Below are 22,188 nucleotides of genomic sequence, written 5' to 3' on the forward strand. Positions count from 1 at the left end.
TGTGAAATGAATAAACAACAACAACAACAACAAATGAGCACTCATTGCACTACTACCATTTAGTTCCTTATTATGGCCGGGTAATGAGTATTTCAAATTCTACATTATAAAAGACAATACACTCAACTAACATTTTAGTTGTACAACTTTTCCTAATAAAGCACTGAACAAATTATTTACTAAGAAACTCCAATTTAACAGAATTTAGAGTTGGATTTTCACAAACCAATAACTTGTCTAATGATTTTCTGCAACTGAATGACATTTTTCATTTTTTTCTTTATGAAATTAGAAATATACAGAAAATGCAAGTTGTAAGTTTCCTTGTAATAAATAACGCATGCACACTACACTTGCTCGTAATAACATTTATTTCTCTTGTGAAGAAGTTACTTTTTCAAAAAGCTAGAAATTTGAGAGGATGAGGATGAAAAAGGAATGAAGCAACTATACATGTACTTCCACTTCAAAAACTGTCTGACATCTGAGCCAAAAGACTCTCTGCATCTATCAGTGACTTCCTCTTCATGTGCCACAGAAAGAGTTCAACATGCTTTACAAAACCCATTACATTTTAAGACCATTTCCAATATCTTCTACCATAAATCAAGAAATCCATTTATTCAAGGTTACTTATGGAGAATTAATCACGCAGAAAATTTTAACAACTTCTTTTTCAAAAATTAAAGTACTTTACTGTACTTGGCATTCCTTTACATAATGATGTGAATTCACAGACTGAAAGCATTAAAAGCATATAATTAAAATTCAAGGACTGAGAGATTAAAAAATTTTTTTAGCATGTAGAATTCTCTGTAACAAATATTCTGGAAAAATAAATCAGAATATAAACACAATATAATCTTCTTTGGACTTGTCCTCTCCTTAACTGTGGTATTATATAAACATAGAAAGTTGTTCCAAAATACTTGTATGTACTCAGTATCACCTCGAAAACATGTAATCAAAAAATTTGAAAAAGTGAGACCAAGAGATCTACGGGTACAATGCATAGGCAACAAAAACTCATGAGTTTCTCTATTCTTAATTATTTCTAAAACCTATCTCCCTAAATTCAGGGGCAAAATTATACAAAAGAGAAAAATAAACAGTCAGCTATAAAACCTTTACAGCTTTTATTGGTAAGGTATACCCATTATGCCAAAATTGAGCCATCAATAGACAGCCTCATTTCCCATCTAAAGCTAATGAGAATATATATTTACCTTAAATGGAACAAAGGGGCAAATTGCCAAGAATTAAAATATAACCTCAAAGTCTTAATTTCACACTTCAAATATCAAAAAAACCAATAATTCTCAGAATCATGAAAACACGATGAAGTAGCTACATAGAAAAAAAAAAAAGGACATTAAATCATTTCATTCTTTCTTAATATTAATATTCAGCCTTCAGATTGCATACTTCATAAAGTCATTATTCATTTAAAATAGACAAATGTTTACAAAGAACATTTAACTTAAATTTCAAAGTTACTTATAAAACGGTACTTGAAAGATTGACCTATATAAGGAAATAAGAGTCTTTTCAAGAGAGATGATAAACTATAAATATAAAATATATCACAGTGTTAAAAACCTCATTGTGTTCTATAGGAAAATCAATAAAGATTAACTTAATCTTTCTAGGGAAAAGAATATTTAGCATTATAAATTTAAAATGTAAATTTTATATATGAATTCAATAACAAATACATTTAAACCTTGAATTGCCACATAATCATCTATTTTGTGGAAAACAATAAAAAATGATGTACTTTTTCAATATATGTACATCAAAACCAAAGGGTTAATTTTTACTTTTTCCTTTATTGGCAACTTTGGATGCATTTTTAGGTTTTGGTTCCCAAAGGGCATTTTTCACAAATCTTGAAGCTGCACCTCTGTCCAGCTTGGCAGCCTTTTTCTTGTCTGTTATTTCCTTGACTCTGTTCATGTATACTCTGATTCTTTCCTTAAAGATAAAAAAAAAAAAGGCAATAAATTTACTAAGCTGTTCACCACTGCTAAGCTTTATTATACTATCCCTCAGTTAAATTCAACATATATGTATTTATTGCCTATTGAGTGGTGCTAGTAAGTGCAAGTGAATAGGATAAACATGCTCCATGCTCTCCTGGAGTTCACAGTCTGCAGGGAATGGACATTAAGAAGTCATTTCAGAAGTATTTGGAGTGTTTCAAAAGAGGAAGAACTAGACTAAGACATCCTTGAATTGTTTACATGTGGTTATACATGTTTTAATTTAACATTAACCTAAATCCACATAACTCTTATGTATCCGAAGTCTATAATCTAAAATAGAGTTCTCATATACTTGTACAAAACACACAAATTAAACTTTCTTGAAACTTTTTTAAACCGAAAATAGAAGAAATACTATTTAACTATTTTTTTATTTTACCTTCTAGTATCACAATTAAAATAAGCAAAATTAAAATACAAGGTTTTGGGGGCGCCCGGGTGGCTCAGTGGGTTAAAGCCTCTGCCTTCAGCTCAGGTCATGATCTCAGGGTCCTGGGATTGAGCCCCGCATCGCATCGGGCTCTCTGCTCGGCAGGGAGCCTGCTTCCTCCTCTCTCTCTGCCTGCCTCTCTGCCTACTTGTGATCTCTCTCTGTCAAATAAATAAACTTTTTTAAAAGAAATTTTTAAAAAATTAAAAATACAAGGTTTTTTTGTTCAATTTTATAGCTTTGATCAATAAGCACACAATACTTTTAATCAAATACACAGTTCTAATCAGACTTTACAAGGTGAGAAACACAATAGGTTGCCATACCACTTCGAATCTTCTGAGACCATTAATCAGAATAAAGGGCTATTCTCTACTTTCACTGGAGAAATAAAGGGGTGACAGCCGAAAACAGCATAGTAAATGATTAATCACTGACAAAAAGCAAGTTTCATTAAAGTAATAAAAATAGTTACAGAAATATAATCAGAAAAATTCAAAACCCCTAGAATTTTTTTAACTGTGAATTTTTTTTAACTCTGCTCAAAATCCTCTCACAGCTCTCTACTTCCCTTAGAGTAAAAGCCCAAGTCCTCCCAACATACACCCACCCCAGGCTTGCCTGGAATGATCTTCCTCAAATATCCACACATCCACCCCCTCTCTCCCTTCCAATTGGCTCAAATGTTAACCTTGTTAATAGGCCCTGCCATTTAAAATGGCAATCCTACTCAAGCACTCCAATCCCCCTTGTCTTATACTATTTCTTTTCCCATAACATATAACTTTTTAACATATTATATATCTATATATTTTACATATAACTTTCCAACATACTGTATATGTATATATATTATTTGTTTACATTAATTGCTTGTCTCCCTCCACTAGATAGTCTGGCATTAGCGACAAGGGCAATGGTATTCTACAGCTTTATTCACAGAGGAATCTTCTCACTTGAATATAATGCCTGGCTTCCAGTAGGCACTCAATCATTTGTTGAACAAAAAAAATGTCTATTTTCAGTGCCTTTCCCCACTCATGATATACATGACAAACAGATTTTCTCTCATACACTAACTCTGTGATCAATTAGTGATGTCTGTCACAAGGTCAGAAAAGGGGAATGAGTTTATGTATGCTTTTTATGTCCCAAGCATCATTCAGAATATGAATGTACTCTCCATAAAGTGGGCTATGACAGAGAAAAAAGACAGATGATGATTTTATCCATTTCCAATGACAGAATCAAGTATTAAGACACTACAAATAACTGTATTAAAGGAAAAATGAGAAACCTTATAAATGTAAAGTCTGTACTAGAAAGTTGAAAACATATGATACAGAGCATACTTCTTAAGATTTTAAAATCAGTATCACTGGTCAAATAAAGATCTGTGCCTCATAGCGTTTCACATTTTTGCTCTCAGTATTTTTCAAAATTTCTGTATTTAAAAATAAATTTGTTTTTTCCCCAAGAACTTTAAAAGAAGACAATGCCTTAGTCCATATATTTATAGAATGAAGACAAGATATCTGGTTTATTCATTTTTTTATAAATAAATGATCAAGTATTCTAAGTTGTAAATAACATACATATCAACCACCATAAGACTTGAGAATAATAATATAGTGTCAAATGTATTTCACATATTTACTTCATATCTTATAAACAAAGAATAAATTTATTAATATTCTTATTCATAAAGCCAAGTCAAGAAGGTAACCTTAAGTTAGATTTCTAATTTTTTCTTTCATATTGAATGATTTAATTTTTGAAGTCAGCAAAAACTCCATGATACTAGACCTTATATACTGTACTTATACATCTAAATGGAATACAAAGACAAACCTAGAAGATTTATTACAGGTTGTAAATATGTCACTAATGCAGAATTACTGGACAGTACACATACAACTGGTGCCAAAAAAGCTTTTAGCTTTGTTGCTGAACTGGATTCTTTACTGCTGAGAAAATGAATTAATGGAAGAATTGAAAAGGTGGGGGAGAAACTTTCCCGTCTTTGCTAGTAAATCAACTAGAATATACTTTTAAGAATTGTGTAAGAGTTTTTTTTTTAAAAAGGCAGTTGTAGAGATGAACAGGATTTCGAGAATTTATAGAAAAAATAATATGGAAGTTATAAATAATTACTTGAATTTTAACATTTTCCCATCCAGAGATTTATAAAATATATGGAACACTATTTCTCTAACAAAGGTAAGGAAAAGACAGGAGGAAATCTGGCTTACTTTCGTAATTTGGACTTTAAATAATTTTGTTCTCCATCACTAGCATGATAAAGGTACTGTGAGTTTGACTTTAGGAATACCACAACAAATAGCCAAATAAAAAGAAATCCACTGCAATCTTACCAATTCTTGCTTTACTGGATGTTCCTTAGGATTAACTCCCTGAGTCGCCAAATAAACTGTAAGACAAAGATTTCATGGAATAAAATGGCATATTAGTTAAGAGCATTAATTAAACTCTAGTTACTCACAAATAAGAAATGTCACAAAAAATTATTAATTAAATCTTAAATTATTCAACCTCTATTTAATACTAAATTTTATGTGCCTCATGGATATCTGGTATTCTGACTTGAAGGAAATAAATATTTGACTATTAAAATTGCCATAAAGTGTAACTGTATATAAAGTGCTAGCATTTAAAAATAAATCACCTTTCAAATAATAAATAATTTGCTAATTAACTCCAAATTAATATACATACCCCAAAACATTGAATTTAATGTGTAAGCAGAAACTAAATCCACTTTGGCTTGTTCAAGGGGGTCCAACTATTAAAAAAAAGAGAGAGAGAAAGAAAAAAGAAATACATACAAATTTTGAGCACCATCACATTATTTTAAACTTTCACCAAATACAATATATCAAAGAGATATTCCCTTTACTTACTATAATCCAATAACCAAATGATCTTGAAAAGAGTTTACAAAAAAAAAAGTTTTGTTAACTGGTGATTTTTGCCCACAAATTTTCACTTCAGTGTATCATCTTTACTTTAGACAAGGAATGTGTATAATCCAAGAAAAATTCTTTTCAATTATTTTAATTTCAGGAGTTATGATCTGGGTTTTGTATGTCAAAAGTAATTTATCAATATAAACACTGTACATGATGCATTTATGTATAAGAGGCAGGCTAAAATGCTTAGGCAATACCAAAGACAGAAGAAACATAATGAGATTTGTTTTAGACTGTCAGAGTCAATTTACTCTTTTTGTCCTATAGGGTTTCCAGAAACCCTGATAACATCATTGTAATATTTAAAAGGTCAAAGACAGAGCCTGTCAAAAAGAATGTTGTGAGTGCTCCTTTTTCTCAAAACCAAGTCAAAATAAAAATATAGTTAGTATTTCCTAAGGTAGGAGTTCTGTTTTGTTTTTTCCCCCCTAAAAATATCCAAATACTTATAAAATTGAAATTAAGGGAGAAAGGAGCATATGTCAGTCATCTATGTCCTCTATATATTTTCATAACATAGCACTCTGTTTCAAGAATTATGTTTTTAGAAATTACATTTTTAAAATACCTTCTGTAACAACTCATTTCTAGAAACAGACATCATGGTCTTCAGCATCTCATCCACAGCACCAATGGAATTCTCAAATGTTGATAAATACTCATGAATTTCTACTGGATAGTCTTCATTAATTTCTTCACCTGCCATTATGACCAACTGGAAAAAAATTAAATTCTTAGAGTTCGTGGGAGACAGAGACTGCTCTTTAGTTTACAAAAACAAAATCAATAGGTTATATCATGTATTTAAAAAGTACTAAAAGAGCTAAAACCTGAAGATAATTAAACAAATCTTCTTAAATTATAATTTTAGAGTAACTACATTCAAACTTTCCCTCCTCAAATTGTTTGAGTGGCAGGAAGAGAAGAGAACCCATCCAAGTCCACTAATGCTACATATATCAGAGCCTCAATACCTTTCAAGAACAAAAGATTATCAATAATCAAAATCCCACACTTTTTAAAAAATTTCAAAAAAAAAACCTGTTGAAATTAAAGATTAAGCAAAGCTATGAAAGTATGATGAGTATATCCTATCCCTTATGCTTGCTGAAAAAATAATAAGCTCTTTCTTTGAAAAACTTTGAAAAATTTTAGCCCTTCTAAATTTAGGTGTTGATCTAGTAGCATGGTATATTAAACTAAAAAATTAGAAAACCTAGGTCTGAAATAGCTTATGACTATTTATCACTAAAATCATTTTTAAGCCTGTATTTACATTTATATATGTTCTTTAAGCCTCTTTAAAATATTAATAAAAAATTCAGAGAGTTCATATCACATAAAATTTACCAGCAGAAAAGAGGAAACCTGGGAGAAATAAACGATATGATTTTCATTTAGGCTAGAGTATATCTAGAGCCCATTCTTTTAAAATTCATTTATATCATAATACATAATATCTATGTGAGAAAAACCAAAATCCACACCAACATATTTAATATGATATCTAACACTAAATTTTCAGAAGCAATTCCAAGCCACACATACCATCTGTAGGTTTAAAAAATACATTATTAGCTGAAAATACCTCTTTCATTACAAAGCTAAGTAGAACAAACAATGTGTAAAATAGCAAAGCATAGTAGAATTGAAGTAAAGAGACTTGAGCTTTCTGTCCTGCTTGATCACTGAATTTGTCACCTTAGATAAATCACTAAAAGTCTCTGGCCTCAAATATTTCATCCATAAAATAAGGCAGTTGGCTTAATAATATGTAAAGTCCCTTATAATTCTAAATGTTATGACTATGTCACTTAACTTTAAAAAGTACTGTTGGAATATTCAGTGACAATGTATCAACATTTCTATTCAACAAGTACATTCTGCTGAGACATCTGGTTTCATTTAAAAAAAAAAAAAAGTGAAGTCCATCTGACTATCACTACTTGGGCTGTAAAGTTACTATCTGAACTACTGTGCAACCAGCAATTAAACAAAGGACATGATAAAAGAAAACCACACAGGAAGGAATTGTGTGTGTATATATATATATTCATATTTTGAAATAGGAATTCCTATTTCAAAAGTCTAACAAAAAATATGTATTTGCCTCTCATCCCTCCCCAAATCTCTCCAATGACAGAAGAATCCAAAACTAAGTCCATAGTAATGCTGGAAACATCAGTAGACCTCAACAGCATAAATTTTTGCAAGCTAAAGAGCGAATGTGATCAGGGTGATAGGAAAGAGAGTCAAGGACTCCAATCCCCCACAAGCAAAAGAGAAGGTGAATGTATGAATAACTCCAAGTCAAGGGCACTAAGAACTGGGCCATGAGGGCTGAAAACAGCCAAACCAAAATCTCTAGATCTTGGAAGGCTCCAGCAGCTGCTGCCCAGATAAAGGTATAAGTACAAGGGATATACTGCAAATGTAGAGAAGACTTAAGAGTTTATTCTCCTTATGAAGAATTTTAAGCCAATAAATTTGAAAATCTGGATGAAAAGAATAAGGTGCTGGGGGACGGATAATCAATTATCAAAATTAACCTAAAAAGAAGTATGTAAACCAAATAGATTAACCACAGAAATAAAACTTTTAAGGTCAAAGAGCTACCCTCCAAAAAGGCTCCAAGTCTGGAAGATATAGGTAATTTCTTTCAAACCTTTAAGAAACAGTTAATTCTTATGGTACTTAACTGTTTAAGAACACAAAAAAAAAGATGAAAAACTGAGATACATGCAGAAAAATAAACTCCAGATGAATTAAAATGGTAAATGTATAAATATATTAAAAGATTATTAAAATATTTATATGATCCAAATGAAACCTAAATGCTATAAAAGGAAATGAGTGACAGACTTAACTACATAAAAACTGGGGAAAAAAAAAAACTACAATACAGTAAAAGTATACCATATGCAAAGTTAAAAGACAAGAAACAGCCTGGGAGAAAATATTTGCCAAAATATAATCAAGAATTAGTTAGATTATAAAGAGAACTCCTACAAATTAAAATAATACAGATATCTCCCATCAGAATGGCAATAATTTTAAAGATTAGCAAAGTTTAATGTTGGCAAGGGTATACAACGAACGAATATAAATTGGCATAAATTTTTTATATGTACATACCCTTTGGCTCATGAAGTCTTAAGAATGTAGCTTACAGAAATCCTTGTATACATACATACAGATTTATTAAAATGGACACCTTTAACTCAGTCTCTCCCACTTTCTCTTGTATCAGTATTTCCCTCTGCTCTATCATTAAACATAAGATTCCCACATTTTATTTCTCTATTTTTGACAACAAAAGAAACATCTTGACTTCACATCCCCTCCAGCAAAAAAAACATTTTTCAACCTTGGAAAGGAGTGCTTATTCTAAGTCCCAATTCCTCTCCTTCTATTCTTTATTGAATCGGCTACAGTCAGGTCCCCTCCTTCTCACTCAAAATTGCTCTTGTCAGGGTCACCCACATAGGCAAGTCATGTCTCATGACTTGACATTGTTCACTCACTTCCTTTAGTTTCCAGGGCATCGCATTTTCTTGGTTTCCTTCCTACCTCATGGCTCCTTTCTTGGTCTCCTTTGCTGCATCCCATACATATCCTCAGCCTCGTATCCTTGATATGCCCACAGGCTGTCCTTGATTCTTTTTTTCTCTCTAATTTACTCCCCAGGCAGGACTTTAAATTGCATTAATATACTGATGACTCCCATGTCTTTACCTCCAACTCTGACCTCCTCACTGAACTCCAAATCACATTTCCAACTGCTTACTCAATAACTCTGGTTGAGTGTTAATAGATTTTCAAATATAATGTGCCTAAACCAAAATCTTGCCTGCTAGAGTCTTTCCAACTCCACCTTTCCATCTGTTCAGACATAAAATTACAGAATGGTCTTTGACTCTTCCCTCTCACCCCATATTTAAGACATATTTTGAATCCAACCATGTCCCAGACCACCTCTATTGCCACCATCCTGGTCCAAGTCAGTCCAAGCCATCGCTGTTGTTGCCCAGATTGTTATACAGACCTCCTGAATGACCTCCTTGTTTCCATTCTGACAGTTTACTATCAAGAAAGCAGATTGATCACTCCAAATCTAAGTCAGATTGTATCATGACCCTGCTTGGAAATTTCCAAAGGCTTACCACACTTTGTTCAATATAAGACAAAACTCTTACAATGGTCAGACACCTTGGTGGCTCAGTCAGTTAAGTATTTGCCTTTGGCTCAGGTCCTAATCCTAGGGTCCTGGGATGGAGCCCAGCATCGGACTCCCTGCAAAAAGCCTTCCCTCTGCTGACTCCTCTGTGACCTCATCTCCTCCCACTCCACCTCTTCTTGCTCATTCCACTCTAGCCGAAAAGACCTCATTGCTCTTCCCCTTCACATGGGGCATGCCCCTACCTCAGGACCTTTGTACTTCTTCCCTTCCTAGAATGCTTCTCCTGCACCAAGAGCTTCAGAGCTCATTACTTCACCTTCACCAGATCTCTACTCAAATGTCACCTATAGGTAATCCTTTCCTGACCATCCTTTGTTAAAATGCAACACCCCTCTGACTTCCCATACTCTTATCTCCTTCTCTACCTCACAGTGCTCAGTAGCATGACATATTTATTTTACTCATATACTGTATAGCTACCTCATAACCACATGAGAGCAGAAATCTTTGTGTTTTGTTCACTAGCACTACCTGACAATCAATAAACATTTGTTTAATGAAAAACCTCTAACAAAATATTGGAAAGACTAAGCTAAATATTCATCAATAGGGAAATAGTTAAATGAATTACAGCACATCCATCCAAAAGAGTATTAAAAACAAATAAGTAAATCTTTATATAGTAACACACAATGAGAAGTGATGAAAAATTCATAGAACACTGGGGGGAGTTGTGGCGGAATGAGAGAATGAGAGAATCTTAAGCAGGCTCCATGCCCAGCTTCAAGCCAAGGTGGCTCGAGCAGAAGGGACTCTTTGATCTCACACCCTGAGATCATGACCTCAGCCAAAATCAAGAGTGAAAGGCTTAACTGACAAAATGGCATCAGGCGAGCTGCTCCTGGTACCAGACAGGGCTCACCCAGAGCAGCTGAACCAATAGGAGATTTGAAGACATTTACTGCAAGAAACCAACAGGAGATATATGAAGAGATTTATTCCAAGAATCTGGTTTAAGCAACTGTGGGGGCTGACTAAGTAATTCCAAAATCTACAGGGCAGGCCATCAAGGAAGAGCATACTAGCAGTCTTGGCTACAAGCTGAAATTGCTGTCCACAGGTGGAATTTCTTTTTTGTCACAGAAGCTTCAGCTCTGCTTCTAAAGGCTTTCAACTGATTGAATAAAACCCATCAGATTATCTAGAATATTCTCCGGAACTTACAGTCAGATAATATGTAGATTTTAATGACATCTACAAATACTTTTACAGCAACACCTAGATTGGTTTTGGACTGAGTATCTGGGGCTGCAGCCTAAGCAAGCTGTCACATCAAAAAAACCATCACACTCCATTAAGCCTCTGGAACTACAGCAAAAAAAGTATATTACTGGCATTACAAGTTGCTGTTCTGACAGAATTTCCCCTGCAATAACCTTGGTATTCCTAACTGTCAGGTTCCCAAGTAATAAAACTAGACTTCAAATTCCACCTAACGAATACGAAGGAATGAAAAATTGAAAAAAAAAATCACCATTTTGCAACCCCTAATGAATTTACAGATTCACACAACAATCACTGACAGATAAAGGTTTGATTGGGAAGTTGACAACACAAGAGTGAGACAGTTACTACTTAGGCCCAGGGATCAATCTCCACATCACTGAAAGTAGAACACAAACATTATGAATCTCCCGATGTGAAGCAACATGATATACACAGCACCATCTCTGTAACATTTCCAACTTCCCCCAAAAAGTTGAATCTGAATCTAATTGAGCCTTTAAAGCTAACTTCCATTTTACAGGAAATACAAAGGATAGAGAAACAAGTTACCACAAGAAAGCAAACAGACGAATCTAAAATGAGAAATACTCTAGGACAATTGACCTGGTTTCTGTAATAAAGTGTAATGAAGAAAAACTAAGAAAAGGAAAAAGTAGAGGAAGATGAGATCAAGGAGATCTGGGAGAGCTAACAGCCAAATGGAATATGTAGACTGTTTGGATCTTGATTCAAATCAAGTGTTAAAAAAATATTTTGAGACAAAAAAATCTGCATATGGATCAGATGTTATATGACACTAAGAGATTACTGATAATTTTGCTATGAAATTAGAATTCAGCTATGAAAATGGCACCATAGTTATATATAATGTTATCATTTTAGGATGCATACTGCAGTACATAGGGGCAAAATTACAGGAAATCTTGACTTTACAATTTAAAAAAAGCTAGCCTACATGAGTTACTTATACTTGAGAAGAGAGGTAAGAACCTATGGCGGGGGGTGGCACCTGGGTGACTCAGTCAGTTAAGTGTCTGCCTTCAGCTCAGGTTAAGATCCCATGATCCTGGGATCAAGCCCCACATTGTGCTCCCTACTCAGCAGGGAGTCTGTTTCTCCCTCTGCACCCCCACCCTGCTTGTGCGCTCTCTCACTCTCTCTCTCAAGTAAATAAAATCTTTTAAAAAATATATATATATATATGTATGTATGTATGTATGTATGTATGTATAGGGGCACCTGGTTGGCTCAGTCTGTTGAGTGTCTAACTCTTGGTTTCAGCTTAGATCATGATGTCATGGGTTGTGGGATAGAGCCCCTACTCAGGCTCCTCACTCAGCAGGAAGTCTGCTTGAAAGATTCTCTCCCTCTGCCCTTCCCCCACTTGTGCACTCATATGCTCTCTCTCTCTCTCAAAATAAATGAATCTTTCAAAAAAAAAAAAGAACCTACGTACATTATTTCCATATTGAAATTAGATACCTAACTCAGAAATCTAACATTTAGGTTTGTGATACCTAACTCACAAACCTAGCATTTAGAATATAACTCAGTTCATAAATTGAGGAACACCTAAATAGTCTAGAATACTTAAGCAGCTCCATTATCTGCCATTTTGATTCCAAATATAATTGGGAGGAAAGGGAAGCTAAGTTACTGGGTGTGCTCACCAGATGTGTGATAGTTGTTGAACAAAGCTTATAAAAATAAAACAGAGGGGCGCCTGGGTGGCTCAGTGGGTTAAGCCTCTGCCTTTGGCTCAGGTCATGATCTCAGGGTCCTAGGACTGAGCCCTACATCCGCCTCTGTGCTCAGCAGGGAGCCTGTTTCCCCCACTCTCTCTGCCTGCCTCTCTGCCTGCTTGTGATCTCTGTCTGTCAAATAAATAAATAAAATCTTAAACAACAACAAAAAAAAAACCCAGACCCTGTGGCCTCAAATGAGGTTTATATTACTAACATTTCCAACAAAAGCTGACATTCCAGAATATCTAATTATTTCAATAATGTCATAAATTTCCTTCTATAAAAATCCTGATGTCCTACACTTTATCTGGCCCTCCTAAAAATGTGTGCATGCAAAAATGAATAAACATATCAATACAAGTCAAAGTCATATGTAAAACTAGAGAAAATGTTTGCAACACAAAGACAAATAAAAAGGAACCTCTACTAATCAACTTAACAAAAATCTACAATTCAAAAGAAAAATGAACAAACAAAATCAGAAGCTCTCATACAAAAGTAATCCAGATGACCAATAAACATAAAGCTACTCAATCTTATAATCAAAGAAACATAAGTCACTAAAACAAGATGCCACTTTTCATCTGCCAAACAACAAAAATTAAAAAGAGGTATAGTACATAATATGGGCAAAGGTGAGCAGAAACAGTCTCTCATGCACTATGAAACAGAGTGTAAACTGAGTATGGGGGGGGTTGATGGGAATTTGGCACTGTGCTTCAAAATTATGTATGTTGAAGTTCTTTGAGCAATTTTACTTCCCAAAGAGTATATTTCCATACAAGATAATGTTCAAGGACATCTACTATAACCCTCTTTAAAACAGTGAAACTTTATTTTTTTTATTCAAAGATTTTTATTTATCTATTGACACAGAGAGAGAGATCACAAGTAGGCAGAGAGGCAGGCAGAGAGAGAGAAGGAAGCAGGCTCCCTGATGAGCAGAAAGCCCAAAGCGGGGCTTGATCCCAGAACCCTGGGATCATGACCTGAGCCGAAGACAGAGGCTTTAACCCACTGAGCCACCCAGGCACCCAGGTGCCCCAAAATAGTGAAACTTTAAAGCAGAGAACCATCTATCTACATGCCCATTAACAAGAACTGGTTAAATAAATTATGACATAGTCATTCAATAAAATACTTTGAGGCAGTGAAAAAGTGTTATGTAGAACAAAAACTGAACAAGATATATAATACAACCCATTTGTCTTTAAGCAAAAAGATATATGAATGTGGAGGCATACTTGTATATGCGTGTAAACTTCTTTTAAAAAAAATATTTTATTTATTTATTTGACAGAAAGAGAAACAGCGAGAGAGGGAACACAAGCAGGGGGAGTGGGAGAGAAGCAGGCTTCCCACTGAGTAGGGCAACTGACTCAGGGCTTGATCCCAGAACCCTGGGATCATGACCTGAGCCAAAAGCAGATGCTTAAGGACTGAGCCACCCAGGCACCCCTGCATGTAAATTTCTTAAAGGATACAAAAGAAGCTGCTAACTATGGCTACTTCCAGAAAACCAATAAACAGGGAGGTAAGGGAGCACATTTTACATTATACTCTCAGAAGGAAGACTTTAAAACAATAATAAATATAACATATTATAATATATATATTTTATACATCATATGTAAATTTTTCAATTATCTGAAATTTTGAAATGTATTCCCAAATATGCCTAATGTCATTTCCCCCAACTTAGCAGCTAAAAGTAAACCTGTATTCCTTAGCTCTTTTAAAGAACTATATGAATAAATTCCCTTCTCTACACATAAATTTTCTAGCCACCATGAGGCCATTTTTCTCCCTATTCTCACGTACAAAAGCCTCTCAGGCCTTATTCTCTCCTTAGAACTCCTAGAATTGTGAGGACTCCAGTCACCACCATTTTTTTTTTTTTTTTTTTAGTGGCAGAATCTGAAAATAAAATCTAATAATCAAAAAAAACCAAACAAATAAATAAATAAAATCTGATAATCTCTCTCTGGAAACATGGAAATATTCATGCAATCTAGCTGGGTATATCTATTTTTTTTAATTTTTAATTTTTTATAAACATATATTTTTATCCCCAGGGGTGCAGGTCTGTGAATCACCAGGTTTACACACTTCACAGCACTCACCAAAGCACATACCCTCCCCAATGTCCATAACCCCACCCCCCTTCTCCCAACCCCCCTCCCTCCAGCAACCCTCAGTTTGTTTTATGAGATTAAGTGTCACTTATGGTTTGTCTCCCTCCCAATTCCATCTTGTTTCATTGATTCTTCTTCTACCCACTTAAGCCCCCATGTTGCATCACCACTTCCTCATATCAGGGAGATCATATGATAGTTGTCTTTCTCTGCTTGACTTATTTCGCTAAGAATTGTCGGGGAACTGAGCAAGTACCTGGTTGAGGATAACTAGCATTAATTTGTGTCCTTTGTGAATTTCTTCAGACTTAGAGCAAGAATAATTATCCAGAATGAGGAAATGGCTAGGAGAGGACTTGCAAAAGCAGCCTTAAAACAACTGACTGGGAGGTATGGCCTTGAAAGGAAAGAAGAAAGGCCTTTCCCTCTGCTTGGAATACCCCATCTTCACACCCCATCCCCTATATTCTGGGTCTAGTGAAACATTAATTCTTTAAACCAGCACCAAATGTCCCTCCTCTATAAAGGCTCCCATAGCATCCAAACAAAACTATCTCTTCCTCTTTGTTCCCAAGGTTCTCCATAGACTCAGTTATTATATAACCATCAATCATACTACTTCTCATGTATCTTGATAAACCCAAAGGTGTCAAATCTTGTTTTACTTGATCCATTCATTCATTATATTTGACAAAAATGAACACACTACTCAGCCCTGAATTCCACACTAGTCCCTGTCCCTCACTAGCTATTTATTCTGTCTCCTCTGCTGATTTTTCATTTCCCCAAACCTATGAAGGTTAAAATGCCTAAGGACTCAGATCTTATACCACTATTCTGTTTACATTCACTCCTTTGGTGATTATCTCCAGTCTCACAATTTTAAGTACCATCTGTTCACTGACAACTCCCAAATGTTCTTTTCCAGCAATGAACTCTACCCCACTGAACTCCAAACTTGGTAGACTCAACATCTCCACTTGGATGACTAACAGACATCCCAAACCTAACATGTCATAACTGAACTCCTAATCTTCCCCCACACACCTGCTTCTCCTTAAGTTTTTCACTTCTTAGTTAATGGCAATTCCACGCTTCAACTTGCTCAAGCTTTAGTTCACTCTTAAAATCCACAGTCAATCCATAAACAAATCTGTTAGCTTTACCTACAAAATAAATCCAAAATTGAACTCTCACCATACTCACTTCTTTTCACTCTATGAAGCCACTACATCTCATGTGAATTATTACAACACCTTCCTAATTAGTCAGGCTTTTGCCTACCATACTCTACAATAATCTGTTCTTAACATATCTGCCAGAGTAATCCTGTTAAAAAAACTCAATCAGATCATGACACTCCTCTGCCCAGAACATCCCACTGGTTGTTTATCCTTTATGCTATTCCTTCAAAGTGGGATTTATGTTGCATGACATTTGCATCTGCACATGACTAACACAATGTCTTGCCACATATTAGGTACTAAGTAACTGTTACCCCTTCAAAACCAGTGGAAGTAAACTCCGGACACATTTTGAGATTCTTAATATCAGATTAGAGTTTGTACTTAAAGATATTGGGAAGTCATACATGGATCTAAAAGAAAACTATACCATAAGGTACATACTAGCGCTATTTCCATTCCTATGCTAAGTAGAGTTACATACAATTATGAACTAAGCCAGAAAAAAATCCAATTTTATAAATTTTTTGTATGTCGCACCAGAATTCTATTACCTAACAACCTTTTTTTGCCCTGCATTTATCTTAGAAAATAATGCTGAAACACACATCAACAATCTATCAATTATATTGTTCCTTTGGCAGACAGTCCACATTGATGCCACCTTTAATTGTCCTTCAAACTTACAGTAAAATCCCTGAGAAAAGATATTTTTTTCCTTTTAAAGGTCTTAACCTCTAAAAAACAAATTTATCCCAAAGTCTGAATAAAGATACAAATTACAAAAGATTACTCAGATTTGAGATGAATAATTACATCAGATTATAATGAATTTACTTCTATTATTTAATGCTAATGTATAACTCAAAGTATTTTCAAATTAGATATGAAGCAGAAAATTATCTTCGAAACCACGGAATTTGCTTATTACAATATTCTTATCCCTAAAATAACAAGCATATATAGGACTATTGTGAAAGTTAACTGAGTAACATTGGTAAAGCTATTAGAACAATGCTTGGCTCAGTTACTGCTCAATACATTAGCTTACAGTAATAGTTATTAATTTACTAAAGTGAAAATGACCAAATACCCTAATCCAAAACCATACTTGAAAGGTCAACTGGAATCAGTAGCTGAGATAACACATATAAAGAACCATTTGAAAATTAAAATCAGTTTTATGAAAAACTGTATCACCTCTGACCTGTGATACAAACAACATTAACTATTTGAAGGCAGCTAGAACACCCTGTAACATTTTGGAAAACCACTGCTCACGGGGTCATTATTTTATCTTTCAATAAAACAAAGAGTTCTAGCATGTCCACAAATCACAAACGGTTCTCTGAATTTCAATAGGAATTGTCTTTATTTTCGGATCCATCATTTTCAGATCCAACGTCAAAATACAGTTAATTCTCCATTTAGTATATTATCATACAGTCCAAAGAGATTAATAAGCAGGGCATATACATCTTTATATCAAGCCAAAACTGAATTGCAGTCAACACACAGAAGGATATTAAAGATAATTTAAACAGAAATTTGAATCGCACCCAGCTTTCCTGAGGCATAAAGAAAGACTTTGTAGAGATTATCGACCACAGATTTCGACTTTAAATCGAAATTAGCCTACCATCTCAGGTGGGCTGATGGTAGGCCGTCTGTAAATGATAAACCTTGATAATATAGTAAAGTTACTTCCCTACACCGGACACTTTGGCCTCCGTCCCTAAACAAGATTTGACGGCAGCTGAAAATTGTGAAGTCATTTTATTTCTCCTTCACCTCCCAATATTTAAAAGGAGGAGCTGAGGAGGAAAATCTAAAGGCCAGACCGAGAGAGACTGGTGAGAGGCCAAGGTTAGCCAAAGGCGGCAAGCAGCCGCAGAACAAGCCGAAGTGGGGGTCCTGCCACAACGCAGCCCCCAACGTTAGGGTGGGAGGGAACTCATTCGCGAGGGCTACGCAGCCCGACCCGCTTATGTCAGTCAGCCCGGGGATGAAAAAGGGCACTCCCAGAAGAAGCGAACTTTTGCAGAAACACGAGAAAAACTCAAACCCCAGCTTTGAATAATACCTCACTGGCCTTCTACTCCTGTCTCCCGGAAAAGCAGTCGGGCTGTGGTGACGTCAAAGAGGCGCCGGCTCTGGCCGCAGCGCCGGCGTCGCTCTCTGATTACCTCACGCCGCTCGTCCAGCCCCCGTCTCCTTTTCCCTGGCCCCCCACTTGCCGAGGCCTTCCGTCCAATCTGTGGAAATATTTGGGCCAAGAAGGGGGTACCTTTTGCTAGATTTGTATTCTTGGGACACCCATTATAATACAAGTTGAGCATACTAATCAGAAAAAAGAAAAAAAGTGAGTTATTAAAGCTTTGTTCAGGTTTTTATTTTTGCCTAAACTCATTCCAGGACCTTGGTTCTGACCTACACCCCCAAATATCTGCCTCAAAATTGACGGTCTAGGGCGGACTCCCAAATTAGCTGTGGTGAAACAACAAGTTCTTTAATTCATCACTGAAAGATTCCTTTGGGGTCGCCTGGGTAGCTCCAGGATGGAGTGGAGCCCCTCATCAGGCTCGCTGATCAGCGGGAAACCTGCTTCTCCCTCTCCCACTCCCACTGCTTGTATTCCTTCTCTCGTTGTCTCCTTCTGTGAAATAAATAAATAAAAGCTTAAAAAAAAAAGTTACCTTTGTAAAGTACAGCAAAAATGAATTTATTGAAAAATGGGAAAAATAGGCAAAAGACAAGTACGGATTTTTCACTATTAGTTTTAGTAAGCATAAAATTATATTAATAAATACAGTCAGAATATAGAGGAAAAACTGCTAATTGGAAATGTAGTATAGTAGTCCCCGCTAACCGTGGTTTCACTTTCTTTGGTTTTAGTTATCTGAGGTCAACCGCAATCCAGAAGTGCTTGAGCCTTCCTCGGATGAAGTATTAGGTCAAGAGTCGCCTAACACCATGTCAGGATGCCTGCACCTTTTAGGTCAGTTTATCTCATCACGTAGGCATTTTGCCATCTCATGTCATCACAAAAAGAATGGTAAGTACAGTACAATAAGGTCTTTTGAGAGACCATATTCACATAGCTTTTATTACAATATAGTGTTATAATTGTGCTCTTTTATTAATTAATGTTGCTCATTTCTCAGTGTGCCTAATTGACAAATTAAACTTTGTCATAAGAATGTAGATATAGGAAAAAGACCGTATATACAGGGTTCAATACTGCCTGCAGTTTCAGGCATAGGGGCAGGTGTTGGGTCTTGGACTATAGTCTCTAATGACAAGGTGGGGACTACTGTAAGCGATTAAGAGCATCATTTTTACATTTGTAACTTTTTACATGTGATATATATATATATGCATATATAATCTATAATCAGTATATTGTATGCCTTAAACTAATACAATATAATCAAATCACTATATTGTATGCCTTAACTAATATGTTATATTGTATCCCTTAAAACTAATACAGTGTTGTAAGTCAGTTATACCTCATTAAAACTGGCAGGGATTGGGGAATAGAGAGGAGAAGGAAAAAAAAGAAGTTATCTAAAACTCTGGCCACAGGGTGGGAAAAATACCTCCTGATAGCATTTGAAAACCACTGCCTTATGCTGCATCACAGTTTCTGTTACTCTATTTCACATCAGGAGGCTGAATTCACCTTAGTGCTAGTGAATACCCCAGCTCTTAGCTACAATAAGAGACTCAAGATTTAACAAAATTAGGTGGCCTTGGCACTGGAAGATAAAGGAACTGACCGCATTCCCAGAGTACATCAACCAGTTCCATTCAATTACTTCACAGTACAAATGATGATGGACAATGCAAAAGTAGCTGTTCAGGACAAGCTAGCTATGTGACCCTAGGCAAATCATTTAATCTCTCTGATCCTTACTATTCTCATTGGGAAAAATAGAGCTGATAATAACATGAGACAAATGAGGCACCCCAAATGCTTTCCCTAGTGCCCAGCACAGAGTAAGCATTTAATAAATATTATTTATTAGTAACAGGAATTATCACTATACAATATTATCACTAAAATAAAGGAAATTAGAAAACTCTAATATTGATAGAAAAAGAAAATCCTGATGTTAAATTTGGGAAGTTTCTTAGATATTAGTATTCAAATTGTGTATAATAAAATTAGGCTCCCAATTAATATCAGAGTAAAATAACAGAATTTTTTTTCTATCTTCTGGATAACAAAAGAAAATCACTATTTTACAGCCCGCATAATAATAAACTCAGGTGAGAGTCATCAGTAGGTGCTGGAACTGTTAGGTGAAAGTTTGATGGAGAGCAGGACATTTACACCACCTTAAAACACTTCATCATAGGTTATTTTTGAATTATGAAAGTAAAAGCAGTAATTTTACAATAGCTAAATCTGATAGATATAAAACCAAGTGTTCTATTTCAGTATCACTAATGGGACAAACTAACATCATATGCTTCCTTTTGTGATGCATTAAGACCAAATCATCATTTAATGTTTTTCTGCTATAAAAACAATCATTCCATTCATTTATTCCTGCCATAAGGATATTATCTGAGTCTGATCCCCAGGAAATATCAAACACAGCCAAAGCGAGGGACATTCCTTTTTTTTTTTTAATTTATTTATTTATTTATTTGACAGAGAGAGATCACAAGTAGGCAAGAGAGGCAGGCAGAGAGAGAGGAGGAAGCAGGCTCCCCGCTGAGCATAGAGCCCAACTCGGGGCTCGATCCCAGGACCCTGGGATCATGACCTGAGCCGAAGGCAGTGGCTTAACCCACTGAGCCACCCAGGTGCCCAGGACATTCTTTAAAAAAAAAAAAAAAGCTCTACTTTAAAAATGTTCATGTCATTAAAGATTAAAAAAAGAAGAAGAAAAGAACTGTCCTAGATTGAGAGACTAGAGGGACAACAGCAAAAGGCAATGCGTGATCCTGGATTAGATCCTGAATCAATGAAGAAGAAAAAAAACTCTGCAAAGAATATTATCGGGGCAGTTGGTAAAATTGAATATAGATTATATAGATTAATAGTTTAAATCTATGTTAAGTTTTTTGTATTTGATAATTGTACTGTGATTATGTTAGAAAATGTTCTTGCTCCCAGGAGATGCATGCTAAAATATTTAGATTAAGGATAAAGGGCCATGTTGTCACAATTTACTCTCAAATAGTTCTGAAAAAATACTAATACTACTAATAATAGTAATTATATGTAAAGAGAGATATCAGATGTGGCAAAGTGTTTGGTTTTTGTTGTTTTTTTTTTTTAAGATGTATCCATTTGGGGACGCCTGGGTGGCTCAGTTGGTTAAGCAGCTGCCTTCGGCTCAGGTCATGATCCCAGCATCCTGGGATCGAGTCCTGCATCAGGCTCCTTGCTCGGCAGAGATCCTGCTTCTCCCTCTGCCTCTGCCTGCCATTCTGTCTGCCTGTGCTTGCTCTCTCGCCCTCTCTCTCTCTGATAAATAAATAAAATCTTTAAAAAAAAAAAAGAAAGATTTATCCATTTGCTTGAAAGAGAGAGTGGGGGAGGGGTTAGAGGGAGAGAATCTTCAAGTAGACTCCCCACTGAGCATAGAGCCCAACGTGGGGCTTGATCTCAAGATACATGAGGTGGTGACCTGAGCCCAAACCAAAAGTCAAGCGCTTAACTGACTGAGCCACTCAGGTACCCCAACTGTTTTGTTTATAATTGGTCAATCTAGGTGAATGATATGAGAGAGATCATTGTATTATTCTTGTAACCTGTCTATAAATTTAAAATACAAAAGAAAGAAGGAAGGAGATGGGGCGAGAAAGACAAGACAAGACAGAGGGGGAAAAAAGCATGGTGGATGGGAGAAATTCAGTCCTCTAGCTTTATGGGTGGGTTTGTTTACAAGACTCCTTTCTTGTTTGTGACCTTTAAAGACCTGGGATGAAATAATCACCACAGATAATGGTCTATGTGTATGAAATATTACTGTGCAGAATATTGCCCATCGCTACCCCCATCCCCCTCCCTCAATTTTGAAAAGTCAAGTGCAGATCATACTAATATTAACAATTCCAATAGCAAGCTTTGTTTCTATCTTTCTTTGTTTGTTTCATATATCATGGATTAAAAAACAACTGTGTGCTGGTTCACATCAGCATTTGGAAGTTTGTTCTCATTCATTGACCTCA

General features: G+C 35.4%; 1 protein-coding gene across 1 annotated transcript; it reads right to left on the reverse strand.

Annotated features, from left to right (window-relative positions):
• Positions 1–353: 353 nt before the first annotated feature.
• On the reverse strand, positions 354–18,166 carry C1D (C1D nuclear receptor corepressor). Its single transcript, XM_004742087.3, has 5 exons — positions 18,080–18,166; positions 6,034–6,180; positions 5,212–5,278; positions 4,851–4,906; positions 354–1,974 (listed from the first exon to the last, which is right to left on the reverse strand). Exons 2-5 carry the CDS (start codon positions 6,169–6,171, stop codon positions 1,810–1,812), a joined length of 426 nt encoding a protein of 141 aa, XP_004742144.1. The 5' UTR covers positions 6,172–6,180; positions 18,080–18,166; the 3' UTR covers positions 354–1,809.
• Between the last annotated feature and the right edge of the window lie 4,022 nt (positions 18,167–22,188).

This window comes from Mustela putorius, unplaced genomic scaffold (assembly GCF_011764305.1).
Source record: "Mustela putorius furo isolate JIRA1106 unplaced genomic scaffold, ASM1176430v1.1 tig00000224_pilon_pilon_pilon, whole genome shotgun sequence".
NCBI classification, from domain to species: domain Eukaryota; kingdom Metazoa; phylum Chordata; class Mammalia; order Carnivora; family Mustelidae; genus Mustela; species Mustela putorius.